General features: G+C 46.3%; 1 protein-coding gene across 2 annotated transcripts in view; it reads left to right on the top strand.

Moving 5' to 3' along the window:
- The window catches only part of LOC145343966 (SITS-binding protein), a 108104-nt gene that overhangs the window by 59617 nt on the left and 34215 nt on the right, over nt 1-14272 (top strand). For both annotated transcript variants that reach the window (XM_080190549.1, XM_080190548.1), the window contains 2 exons: nt 4151-4342; nt 12025-12293. In XM_080190549.1, coding sequence (XP_080046675.1) covers nt 4151-4342; nt 12025-12293 — 461 coding nt within the window. The remainder of the gene's footprint in view (nt 1-4150; nt 4343-12024; nt 12294-14272) is intronic.

Below are 14272 nucleotides of genomic sequence, written 5' to 3'. Positions count from 1 at the left end.
TCTCAAACTAAAGAGACAATCCTTTAAAACAGAGATGGGGAGGAATTTCTTTAGCAGAAAATGGTGAATCTGTGGAACTCTGCCACAGAAGGCTGTGGAGGCCAGGTCGCTGAGTGTCTTTAAGACAGAGATAGATAAGTTCTTGATTAATGAGGGGATCAAAGGTTATGGGGAAAAAGCAGGAGAATGGGGCTGAGAAAAATATTAGCCATGACTGAATGGCAGAGCAGATTCGATGGGCTGAGTGGCCTAATTCTGCGCCTATGTCTTATGGTCTGAACGGAGGGAGTGCTGCACTGTTGCAGAGTCAGTCTTGAGACAGAGATGCATTGTTGCAGGGTGAGGACTGAGAGAATGACTGCACTGTCAGAGGGTCAGAAGTGAGGGAGTGCTGCATTGTTGGAAGATCTGTACAGAGGTAGTGCCACACTGCCAGAGGATCAGTCACGAGGGATTACTGCACTGTTGCAGGGTGAGGACTGAGGAAATGACTGCATTATCAGAGGGTCAGGACTGAGAGTTTGCGCACTGTCAGAGAGTCAGTGTTGAGGGAGTGCTACATTGTGTGAGGGTCAGTACTAAGGGAGCACTGCAGTGTCAGGGGGTCAGTATTAAGCGAGTGCTGTATTGTCAGGTAGTCATAGCAGCTCTCCTTTAGTTCCATCAGAGGATCAGGAGTGAGAGAATGCCGCACAGTCAGAAGGTCTGTCAGGAGGGAGTGCTGCACTACCAGAGAGTCTGTAGTGACGGAGTGCTGTACTCTCAGGGGGTTAGTGCTGAGGGAGTGCTGCACTCTTGGGGTCAGTACTGCGGGAGTGCTGCACTCTTGGGGTCAGTACTGGGGGAGTGCGGGGCTGTCAGAAGGTCTGTACGGAGGAAGTGCTGTACAGTCAGAAGGTCAGGACTGAGGGAACATTGAACTGTCAGAAGTCTGTACACTGTGAGTGCTGCACTGTTAGAGGGTCACGACTGAGTGAGTGCTGCATTATCAGAGGATCAGAGGGTCCCTACTGAGACAGTGCATGTCAGAGGGTCATTACTGAAGGAGCACTGCACTGTCAGAGCATTAGTACTGAGGGAGTACTGCACTGTCAGAGATTAGTAGTGAGGTAGTGCTGCACTGTTAGAAGGTCTGTATGGAGGGAGTGCTGCACTGTCAGAGGGTCAGTACTGGAGGAGTGCTGCACTGTCAGTTGGCAGGTGTCTCTGACATCCATCATTATGAAGTACTTCGAAATGTTAGTCTTGGCACAAATCAATTCGAGCCTCCCGGACTGCCTGGATCCACTACAGTTTGCCGACTGCCGCAACAGGTCCACAGCAGACGGCATTTCCCTGACCCTGCACTTAACCTTGGAACACCTAGAGAACAAGGGCACTTATGTCTGACTCCTATTTATTGACTACAGCTCAGCCTTCAACACTATTATCCCCATGAAACTCATCTCCAGACTCCGTGGGCCGGGCCTTGGCAACTCCCTCTGTGACTGGATCCTGAACTTCCTAACTCACAGACCACACTCAGTAAGGATAGGCAACAACATCTCTTCCACAATCATCCTAAACACCGGTGCCCCCAAGGCTGTGTTCTCAGCCCCCTATTATATTCCTTATACACGAATGACTGTGCGGCCAAATTCCTCTGTAACTCAATATTCAAGTTTGCTGACGACACCACTGTAGAGGATCAAATCTCAAATAATGATGAGACAGAGTACAGGAATGAGATCGAGAATCTGGTGAAGTGGTGCGGCAACAATAATCTCTCCCTCAATGTCAATAAAACAAAGGAGTTTGTCATCGACTTCGGAGAGCATAATGGAGGACGTGCCCCTGTCTACATCAATGGGGACGAAGTGGAAAGTGTCGAGAGCTTCAAGTTTTTAGGTGTCCAGATCACCAACAACCTGTCCTTATTCCCTCTATGCCAACACTATAGTTAACAAAGCTCACAAATGCTTCTACTTTCTCAGGAGGCTAAGGAAATTTGGCATGTCAGCTATGACTCTCACCAAATTTTACAGATGCACTTAGAAAGTATTCTTTCTGGTTATATCACAGCTTGGTATGGCTCTGCTATGCCCAAGACCACAAGGAACTACAAAAGGTCCTGAATGTAGCCCAATCCATCACACAAACCAGCCTCCCATCCATTGACTCTGTCTATACTTCCCACTGCCTTAACAAAGCAACCTGCATAATTAAAAACCCCACACACCCCGGACATTCTCTCATCCACCTTCTTCCTTCGGGAAAAAGATACAAAAGTCTGAGGTCATGTGCCAACTGACTCAAGAACAGCATCTTCCCTGCTGCCATCAAAGTTTTGAGTGGACTTACCTTGCATTAAGTTACTCTTTCTCTACACCCTAGCTGTGACTGTAACACTACATTCTGCACTCTCTCATTTTCTCCTCTATGAACAGTATGTTTTGTCTGTATAGCATGCAATAAACAACAATTTTCACTGTATGTTAATACATGTGACAATAATAAATCAAATCAAATCAGGACCAAGGGAGTGCTGCACTGTCAGAAGTTCTATATGGAAGTAGTGCGGCATTGTCAGAGGGTCAGTCCTGAGGGAGTGCTGCACTGTCGGAAGGTCAGCCCTGAGGGAGTGCTGCACTGTTGTAGGGTGAGGACTGAGAGAATGCCTGCACTGTCAGAAGGTCAGTAGTGGGAGAGTGCTGCACTGTCAGAGGGTCAGTACTGAGGGAATGCTGCACTTTCAGAAGGTCTGTGTGGAGGGAGTGCTGTACTGTCGGAGGATCAGGCCTGAGGGAGTGCTGCATTGTTGCAGGGTAAGGACTGACACCATGACTGCACTGTCAGAGATCAAGGCTGGGACAGTGCTGCACTGTCAGAGGGTCAGTACTGATCAAGTGCTGCACTGATAAACGGTGACTACTGAAGGAATGCAACACTGTGAGAAGGTTGGTACTGAGGGAGTGCTGCACTGTCAGAAGATCAATCCTGAGGGAGTACCGCACTGTCAGAGGGTCAGTCCTGAGGGATTGCTGTACTGTTGCAGGGTTGGTACTGAGAGTGTTGCACGGTCCGAAGATCAGAACTAAGAGTGCTGCAGTTTTGAAGGGTCAGTGCTGAGGGAGTGCTGCACTGTCACAGGATCAATACTGAGGGAGTGCTGCACTGTCAGAGGGTCAGCACTGAGGGAGTGCTGCACTGTCAGAGGGTCAGCACTGAGGGAGTGCTGCACTGTCACAGGATCAGTACTGAGGGAGTGCTGCACTGTCAGAGGGTCAGCACTGAGGGAGTGCTGCACTGTCACAGGATCAGTACTAAGGGAGTGCTGCACTGTCAGAGGGTCAGTACTGAGGGAGTGCTGCACTGTCAGAGGGTCAGTACTGAGGGAGTGCTGCACTGTCTGAGGGTCAGTACTGAGGGAGTGCTGCACTGTCACAGGGTCAGTACTGAGGGAGTGCTGCACTGTTGGAGGGTCAGTACTGAGAGAGTGCTGCACTGTCAGAGGGTCAGTACTGAGGGAGTGCTGCACTGTCAGAGGCTCAGCACTGAGGGAGTGCTGCTCTGTCACAGGATCAATACTGAGGGAGTGCTGCACTGTCAGAGGGTCAGTACTGAGGGAGTGCTGCACTGTCACAGGATCAGTACTGAGGGAGTGCTGCACTGTCAGAGGGTCAGTACTGAGGGAATGCTGCTCTGTCCAAGAGTCATTACTGAGGGAGCACTATACTGAGAGAGCTTCAGTACTAAGAGGCAGTACCGCACTGTCAGAGGGTCAGTCCTGAAAGACTGTTGTACTGTGTGAGGGTTCAGTGCTGAGGCAGTGCTGCAAAGTTGTAAGCTCCTACTTTTGGATTGCATGTTAAACCAAATCCTTTGTACATGGTCATGGAAGTTATTCATGTGAGGAGATGTGTCATTTTGTTTATTGCTGTTAGTGGGATCTTATCGTGCCTCTCACCTCAGGAGCTGTAATAAGCTTGAATATGGTTTTCCGTTGAAGATGCAGGCTCTGTGAAAACTTTTTGGCTGGTAGTTAATTGAATTTAGCTGCCTGTGGTCTGTTGTGGTGTATCTCAATGCCTGTGCCTTTGCACTTAGTTGTTTTAGTTGTATTGTTCGAAGATTTTTCCAATCTTTAATTGCTGTGCTCTCCCATTCACAGGAACACCATCTGCCTGGCACCCTGGGGAAGGGTCACACTCCACAGGGAAGATACCTTGACCTGCATCAGCTAAAATATTCCTTAACTCTTTCCCCTTACATCAGCATCGATTCCAGGCAATTCCGGACGATCCAACAGGAGGGAAGTGAGAGATTCTGGCTCAGACTCCCATCGGCAGCAAAATCATCTTCTGTAATTCCTTGGGTTATTTCTCTTTTCTCTTTTTTTTCTGAGTGGGCTCGGTCACCTCTGCATCCACAAGGCTTTTCATTGCCCAGCTCCAGTCCATTCCAATCCAGCAGTTTGCAAGTTTTATCTGGTAGTTCATGCTTCCAACATTTTGTGAATTTGAATACCAATCACACAGCACTGCCCCCAATCTAGAACCCATTCACCAATTAATCTCTCAACCCACAGCATAACTGGTTAGAAACTGGTACAGAAAGAAGTATTTCAGCATGGTATGCAGAGACCATTCATGTGAGCAGCACAGATGGAGTGTTACTCTGTATATGACCCCAAGTTACGTGTCCTGGGAGAGTTTGATGGGGACAGTGTAGAGGGAGAATTACTCTGTACATAACCCCATACTGTACCTATCCTGGGAGTTTTTGCCGGGACAGTGCAGGGAGAATGTTATTCTGTATCTAACCCCATACTGTAGCTAGGAGTTTGATGGGGACGCTGTAGAGAGTTTTACTCTGTATCTAACCCCGTGCTGTACCTGTCCTGGAAGTGTTTGATGGGGACAGTGCAGAGGGCACTTAACTCTGCATCTACCCCCATGCTGTACTGTCCCGCTAATGTTTGCCGGGGACAGTGTAGAGGGAGCTTTATCCTGTATCTAACCCTGTGCAGAACCTGTCCTGGGAGTGTTTGATGGGGACAGAGTAGAGGAAGGTTTACCCTCCATCTAACTCTGTGCTGTACCTGTCCTGGAAGTGGTTGATGGGGACAGTGTAGAAGGAGCTTAACTCTGCATCTAACTCCATGCTGTGCCTAAAACAAAACAGAAAATGCTGGAAAATCTCAGCAGGTCTGACAGCAGCTGTGGGGAGAAAACAGAGCCAACATTTCGAGTCCAAATGACCTTCGTCAGATCTGAGAGCAAAGAGAATCAGCAGAGATTTATACGGTGAGAGTGGGGGAGGTGGAATAGGACAAAGGAAATGTAAATGAGGGTATGAGGCTGAGAAGGTGTTACAACCGACCATTAAATGATCAGAATGTGTGAATGGTAGAACAGAGGTATAGATTGTTAAAGGACTGCCTGACGATTGTGGTAGTTGCCCTGAATGGGGGGAGGGGCAAGAAGGAGAGCTTGTATGGAGAAGTGATAAAATGGAAATGAGAGAGAAGGATAATACTGGTGGATGAATGAGACGAATCAAAATGAAATAAAATAAATGGAAATGGAGTGAAAGTGAAGGAGAGAGTTCATGCTGTGAAGCTGTTGAACTCAGTGTTCAGTCCAGAAGGCTGTAAAGTGTCCAATTGAAAGGCCAGGTGCTGTTCCTCCAGTTTGCATTGGGGTTCACTGGAACATTGCAAAAGGCCAAGCGTTTGTCTTGTGTATCTTCGGGAGGCAGTAGAGATCTCCAACGTGGTGAGTACGTGAGATGAAAGCAAGGAGGGTGCTCTAAAGTCCAGATCAAAGGTCTTGATCAGTCTGTTGAATTGATGGGTGTGGTCTTTGGTCTGATCTGCGGGTAACTGTAGTGTTCCTCGTTGTTCAGTTGTTGGTACACTTCTTGCGCTACTGCAAGCCCATGGATAACCTCCTGATGCTCCACTGCTCCAGCTTCAACCCTAAACACATTAAAGAAGCCATCTCCTATGGACAAGCCCTCCATATACACAGGATCTGCTCAGATGAGGAGGCAACAGACACCTCCAGATGCTGAAAGATGCCCTCATAAGAACAGGATATGGCGCTCGACTCATTGATCGACAGTTCCGAAGTGCCACAGCAAAAAACTGCACCGATCTCCTCAGAAGACAAACACGGGACACGGCAGACAGAGTACCCTTCATTGTCCAGTACTTCTCCAGAGCGGAGAAGCTACGACATCTTCTCCAGAATCTTCAACATGTCATTGATGAAGACAAACATCTCACCAGGGCCATCCCCACACCCCCACTACTTGCCTTCAAACAACCGCATAACCTCAAACAGACTATTGTCCGCAGCAAACTACGCAGCTTTCAGGAGAACAGTGACTACAACACCACACAATCCTGCCACAGCAACCTCTGCAAGCCGTGCCAGATCATTGACACGAATGCCATCATCTCATGTGAGAAAACCATCCACCAGGTACATGGTACATACTCTTGCAACTTGGTCAACGTTGTCTACCTGATACGCTGCAGGAAAGGATGTCCCGAGGCATGGTACATTGGGGAGACCATGCAGATGCTGCAATAATGGATGAATGAACACTGCTTGACAATTACCAGGCAAGAGTGTTCTCTTCCTGTTGGGGGACACTTCAGCGGTCATGGGCATTCAGCCTCTGATCTTCGGGTAAGCGTTCTCCAAGGTGGCCTTCACGACACAAGACAACGCAGAGTCACTGAGCAGAGACTGATAGCCAAGTTCCGCTCACATGAGGATGGCCTCAACAGGGTTCATGTTACACTATCTGTAACCCCCACGACTTGCCTGGGCTTGCAAAATCTCACTAAATGTGCTGTCTGGAGACAATGCACATCTCTTTAACCTGTGCTTAACCTCTCTCTACTCACATTGTCTGTATCTTAAGACTTGATTACCTGTAAAGACTTGCATTCCAACCATTATTTTGTAAATTGAGTTTGTGTCTTTATATGCCCTGTTTGTGAACAGAACCCCCACACACCTGATGAAGGAGCAGTGAGTGCTCCGAAAGCTAAAGGCTTCTGCTACTGAATAAACCTGTTGGACTTTAACCTGGTGTTGTGAGACTTCTTACAATGTTTGATGGGGACAGATTAGAGGGAGCTTTACTCAGTATCTAACCACGTGCTGTATCTATCCTGGGAGTGTTTGATGGGGACAATGTAGAGGGCGATTTACTCTGTACCTAACTCCATGTTATACCCATCCTGGGAGTGTTTAATGGCGACAGTCTAGAGGGAATTTTACTTAGTATCTAATTCCAATCTGTGCTTGTGCAGTGGGGGTTTGATGTAGAGAGTTTCTGGAGTAATAGTCTATTGGTAATGCCACTAAGCCATCATCTCTGCATTACCCAGTATCTAGCCCTGTGCTATACCTGTCTTGGAAGTGTTTGATGAGGACACTGTAGAGGAAACTTTGCTCTGTATCTTACACTTTGCTGTACCTGTCTTAGGAGTGATTGATGGGAATAATCTAGAGGGAGCTTTACTGTGTATCTTATCGCATGCTGTACCAGTCCTGGTGTTTATGATGTTTGAATAAAGATGGTGATTTATTCTATATCTAACCCTGTGCTGTACCTGTCCTGGGAGTGTTTGATAGGGACAGTGTAGACGGAGCGGTACTTTGTACCTAACCCTATGCTATAACTATCCTGTTTGTCTTTGTTGTAGATGGAATTTTTCTCTATACCTGAGCCAAGGCTGTACCTGTCTGGGGTGTATTTGATTGGGACATGTAGGGGGAGCTTTACTCTCTATCTGTCCCCATGCTCAATGTGTCCTGGGAGTGTTTGCTTCGAACAGTGTCGAATGAGCTCTACTCTGTAGCTAATTCTTGCTATTCCTATCCATGGATTGTTTGATTGTGACAGTGTAGAGGGAGCTTTACTCTGTATCTAACCCCTTGCTGTACCTGTCCTGGGAGTGTTGATGGTGTCAGAATTGAAGGAGCTATATTCTGTATCTAATCCTGTTCTATATCTGTCCTTGCAATAGAATGCCTTCAGTACAAAAGGAGGCCATTCAGCCCATCGAGCCTGCACCGATGACAATCCCACCCAGGTAACCCCTACTAACCCTCCAAAATTAATGGGCAATTTAGCATCTTTGGAATATGGGAGGAAACCAGAACACGTGGAGGAAACTCACGCAGACAGACAATATGGAAACTCCACAGGGTGACCCAGGCTGGAATTGAACCCGAGTCCCTGGTGCTGTGAGGCAGCAGTGCTAACCACTGTGCTACTATACTGGAATGTTTGATAGTGATAGGATAGAGGGAGCTTAACTTGCTATGTGCCCTGGGAATGTTTGATTGGGACAGTGTAAAGAATGATTGCACTCTGTTACATATGTTGAGGCAGAGCCTCTTTAAGGAAATGGGTCATGTGCCTGGATATGTGAGGTGAGCTGACTGGGCATCACCCTGAGTGGGCAGTGAATGTTTGGAGTGTGAAGCAAGTAGATTGAATAAAGATCTGTGTTCCCAGATGCCTGACTGTGGAGTAGTTCTTGAGGAGACATCTCAGTACTAAGCAGTTGAACACTGGTGATGAAGGGTAGACTGTTCGATGGCTCGTAAAGTGAAGGACAGGGACCTTAAATGGGACCATCTAGAGATCCACAGTGTACTCAAAGAAGGAAACCCTCAGGGACGGGTAAGACCATGGAGGTAAGAGGGCATAATTGGAAACAGCAAGTGGACGGTCTTGGGAGCCATCAGTGGTTAGAAGTTGATCTCCATGACCATCACTGACATTGGGTTGCAGGCAACCAGAGGAAGACTTGGTCATTGGGTGGTAGCACTACCGAGCACTCAGTGAGAAATGAGCGCAGAAGCCAGTACAGAAAAAACAAGCTCTAGTCCTAGTTTAGGGGCGGGAAGATGAAGAGGCTGAGTGGTGGATGGTCTACATTGAGTCACTGTGGATAGGTTGAGTGACAACCTCGTGATGCTGGTCTATTTGAGCACAATGGGAAGTAGAACTTGAAAGACCATCTACTTCCAGAAAAACCAATGGAGAAGTTGTTTTCAAGAGTTGTGTATGGTACTGGAGGGGCAGTTTGCACCAAAACCACTGCTGAATGCGGAGCGGTTTGGGTTTTACAAGCGGGACCAGACTAAGGGCAAGACCATTCCTAAATTTGTGTCTTTCCTGAAGAGCCTCGTAGAGCACTATGACTTTGGGGATTTCTTTCAGGATGCGCTATGGGAACTGGCTTGTATGTGGCCTCAGCAGGAAGCAATTCAGCAGAGACTTTTGGCAGAACTGCAGCTGGAATTTAAGAAGGCATCAGAAATCATGGTCTCCATGGAACAGGCTAATATGGAGTCAGCACATTTAAGTGTTTATTCCAAAGAGCCAGTCATTGTCCGAGGAATGCCGTTTTTGTGATTGACGAGGACGCACGGAGAACAGTCATTGGACAAAAGTACCTCAGTGCTGGAGCTGCCAGGAGATGGACTACATTACCCAAAACTGAAGAGTACTGACATCCAAGGAGAATGCAAAGCTGAATGGTCAGGTGGCAAACCCTGAAGGAAATGGTGAGTGGCCAATTTGGATAAGGACAAGGAGTCCATGGAGACTGCGGATGGAACAGAGCAGACTGAGAAGACACAATTGAAGTTCAACATCCTGTTGGTACGAGGTGAAGTGGACAAGTTCTGGACAATGCCTAAAGTTGAAGACAAACTAGTGAAGATGGTGGTGGACACAGGCATGGCAGTGTCATTGATTCCAAAGTCAATATACAAAGCAAAGTTGAATCATCTTCCCTGAAGCCTGCAAACATCATTCTGAGGACATAAACAGAAAAGTTGGTTCCTCTGAAAGGCTGTGTCTCAGCCAAGGTGCAGCTGAGGGACCAGCATGCATCTGCTGCTTTTGTATGTGGCTATGGTGATTATCCCACATTATATGGACAATCTTGACTGAAATAATTAAAATTAAACTGGTGAATAGACTAACTGAATCTTGTTCCAATCTGAATAACATCTTAGAGAAATATAAGAACATATTTAATGCAACCGTGGAGAGTTCTAAGGTATTAAAGTGAGTTTATGATTGAAACCAGGCATATGCTTGAAGAACATGAAGGCACATCCAGTGCAGTATGCAATTAGATCTAAAGAGAAGGCCGATATTAAGAGATTAATAGGTTTGCAGGTATTAGAATCAACAGCCATGAGTGAGTGGTTCATGCTCATTGACCCTGTCATGAAGATCGACAGCTCAGTGAGGCTACATGGGGCTTTTAAAATCACTGTGAACCCTGACTTACGTGCGGATCAATATCTGTTGCCCCTTATTGAAGACTTGTTTATTTGCCTTGCTGGTGTTCAGAAGTTTACCAAGATAGCTCTCTTGCAGGTGGGGTGGCTGAAAACACTCAGCCATCATTAACCATTATTACCCAAAACGGGTTATTTCTTTATAAACGACTGCCTTTTGGGATCACTTCGGCCCAGCTGCTTTTCAAAGACCAATGGACTAGATTTTAAGTGGTCTCTTGGGGGTCTAATGATGACATCCTAGTAATGGGCTTCACAGATGAAGAACATTGGCGGAATTTAGAAGAGATGTTGAAGAGACTGCAGGAACATGGGCTGCAGATTAGGGAAGACGAGCGTGAGTTTGAGGATTCTGTCAAATATTTAGGTCACGTTATCGACGGCAAAGGAATCCATAAAGTGCCGAAAAGCTGGGGGCCATAATGAAGGCATCAAGACCAAAAAACGTGTCTCAGTTGAAGTCTTTCCTGGGATTCATAAACAATTATAGCAAATTTGTGCCTACTTTGGTGACAGTACTGAAACCACTCAATCAGTTCTTAATGAAGGGATAAGTGTGGCAGTGGGTGCCAAACTGTGAGAAGGCACTTTTAAACTGAATTTTGACAGTGAAAAACTTAACCAAGCTGTGAAGAAGGCGTTGAAGGATTCCAGGATCTTTGTGCATTTAACCCCAAGTTACCTCTGCAGTTGGCTTGTGATGTGTCGCTGTAAGGTGTAGGAGCAATGCTATCCCATCTGATGCCGAGTGAAGAGAGGCCCATTGCAATTGCATCTAGAACCCTCTCAAAAGTAGAAGAGAACTACGTACAAGTAGAGAAGGATGCACTGCGACAGTTTCGAAGGAGCTTTTTTACTCTGTATCTAATCCTGTGCTATACCCATCCTTGGAGTGTTTGATGGTGACAATGTAGAGGGAGCTTTATATCTAACAAAGTGCTGTATCTGTTCTGGGAATATTTAATGGGACGGTGTAGAGGGAACTATACTCTGTATCTAATCTCGTGCCCTCACTGTCCTGGGAGTGTTAAATGGTCACACTGTTGAGGGGACATTACTCCATATCTAACCCCATGCAGTATCTGTCCTGGGAGTTTTTAATAGGAATCTTTTTAGAGGGATGTTTACTTAGTATCTGACCCTGAGCTCTATTGGTCCTGGGTTCGCTTGATGGAGAATGTAGAGGGAGCTATACTCTAAGTAATCCCATGCTGTACCTGTCCCGGGAGTGTTTGATGGGGACATTGTAGAAGTAGCTTTACTCTGTATCTAACCCAGTCTGTATCTGTCTTGGGATTATGTGATGGGGCAGTGTAGAGGGAGCTTTACTCTGTATCTCACCTCAGGTTGTACCTGCCCTGCAGAGTTTACAGTACCGACTGGAAATATGGGGTTAGACAGAATTGAACCCTGTGCTAATTTCGCTATTTCGTTTATCAGATCCTGTGTATGAGTGGATTTGAGGCCTGGTCTAGGCTAGAGTGCCCTCTGGTGGGCTGCACTAGGCTAGGTTTAACAGGACGGGGATAATTATATTTATTTTTATGAAGCTCAGAATGTTGAATGCAGAGAGAGATCTCTGTCAAACATCTCCCTTCTCTACGAAACATCACTGCATCATTCTCTCCCCAGACTGCTGTTTGACCTGCCTTGTTGCCTTTCCCTGAGCTCTACTTGTCCCTTTCTTTACCCACAGGCTCCCCTCTTGATGAACTGGAGGGGAAGGCTTGCTGTGAAGCTGAACCTCAGCAATGTGGAGGCATGTGACTGGTTCCTCGCTCATGCTCTCAGACTTCAGAGGAGGTTGGAGGTGAAATATCTCACACTGGAAGGAGGAGAGGGAAGTGCCAGTATTGATATGTTGCAGCAGCATTCCTGGCAGCTTGCCCATGATGAGTACATCAGCCAATTCACTCTGCTGGCTGAGAAACTTGGGAATACAACCATTATATCAACCGCTACTCGGTAAGTTATGATATTCTCTATAATTCTTCACAATGGATCTGGGTGTTCTTGTACGACAATCACAAAAAGAGTTAGCATGCAGGTACAGCAAGTCATTAGGAAGGCAACTTGAACGTTGGCTTTTACTGCAAGAGGGGTGAAATATAAAAAGAGGCAAGGGGTTGTCTAGCCTGACTGTCTACACCTCTACTGTGGCTGTATTCACTGCCAGGTGTCCCTTAAGAGGGAGCATGATGTGTCTGCCAGCATCATCAGGCTTTCCATTCCTGGACTGGGCTGTTTCATCACATTTTGATTTAGAACATAGAATATTACAGCGCAGTACAGGCCCTTCAGCCCCCGATGTTGTGCCGACCAGTGGAACCTATCGTAAGCCCATCTAACCTATACTATTCCAATATCATCCATATGTTTCTCTAATGACCATTTAAATACTTTAATGTTGGCAAGTCCATTACTGTTGCAGGAAGGGCATTCCACGCCCCTACTACTCTCTGAGTAAAGAACCTACCTCTGACATCTGTCCTATATTTATCACCCCTCAATTTAAAGCTATGTCCCCTCGTGCTAGCCATCACCATCCGAGGAAAAAGGCTCTCATTGTCCACTCTACCTAATCCCCTGATCAACTTATTTATATGCCTCTATTAAGTCACCTCTTAACCTTCTTCTCTCTAACAAAAACAGCCTCAAGTCTCTGAGCCTTTCCTCATAAGACCTTCCCACCGTACCAGGCAACATCCTGGTAAATCTCTTCTGCACCCTTTCCAATGCTTCCACATTCTTCTTATATTGCAGCGACCAGAACTATATGCAATACTCCAAGTGCAGCCCCACTACAGCTTTGTACAGCTGCAACACGACCTCATGGCTCTGAAACTCAATCCCTCTACCAATAAAAGCCAACACACCGTACACCTTCTTAACAACCCTACAAACCTGGATGCCAACTTTCAGAGATCAATGCACATGGACACCGAGATCTCTCTGCTCATCCACACTATCAAGTAACTTACCATTAGCCCAGTACTCTGTATTCATTTTTCTCCTTCCAAAGTTAATCACGTCACACTTTTCCACATTAAACTCCATTTGCCGCTTCTTAGCCCATCTTTACAGCTTATCTATGTCCTCTGTAACCTGCAATATCCTTCCACACTGTCCACAGCTCCACTGATTTTAGTGTCATCTGCAAATTTACTAACCCATCCTTCTATGCCCTCATCCAGGTCATTTATAAAAACGACAAACAGCCGTGGCTCCAAAACAGATCCTTGCGGTACACTGCTAGTAACTGAACTCCAGGATGAACATTTCCCATCAACCACCACCCTCCGTCTTCTATCAGCTAGCCAATTTCTGATCCAAATCACTATATCACCCTCAATCCCATGCCTCACTATTTTCTGCAATAGACGACCATGGGGAACCTTATCAAGCACTTTACTGAAATCCATATACACCACATCAACTGCTTTACCCTCATCCACCTCCTTGGTCACCTTCTCAAAGAACTCAATAAGGTTTGTGAGGTACGACCTACCCTTCACAAAACCGTGCTGACTATCCCTAATCAAATTATTCCTTTCTAGATGATTATAAATCCTATCCCTCATAATCCCTTCCAAAACTTTGCCCACAACAGAAGTAAGGCTCACTGGTCTATAATTACCAGGGTTGTCTCTATTCCCCTTCTTGAACAAGGGGACAACATTTGCTATCCTCCAGTCTTCCGGCACTATTCCTGTAGACAATGATGACATAAAGATCAAAGCCAAAGGCTTTGCAATCTCTTCCCTAGCTTCCCAGAGAATCCTAGGATAAACGTGCCCATCCGGCCCAGGGGACTTAGCAATCCTGGAAAGTATGAAAATAGATAACACCTTCTCCTTATGAACCTTAATCCCGTCTAGTCTAATTGTCTGTATCCCAGTATTCTTCTCGACCACATTGTCTTTATCCTGTGTGAATACTGACGA

This window comes from Carcharhinus amblyrhynchos, chromosome 6, assembly GCF_965287045.1.
Source record: "Carcharhinus amblyrhynchos chromosome 6, sCarAmb.v2.hapA, whole genome shotgun sequence".
NCBI classification, from domain to species: domain Eukaryota; kingdom Metazoa; phylum Chordata; class Chondrichthyes; order Carcharhiniformes; family Carcharhinidae; genus Carcharhinus; species Carcharhinus amblyrhynchos.
The sequence above is the reverse complement of the archived record's forward strand: the minus strand, read 5'-3'. Positions and strand labels throughout refer to the sequence as shown.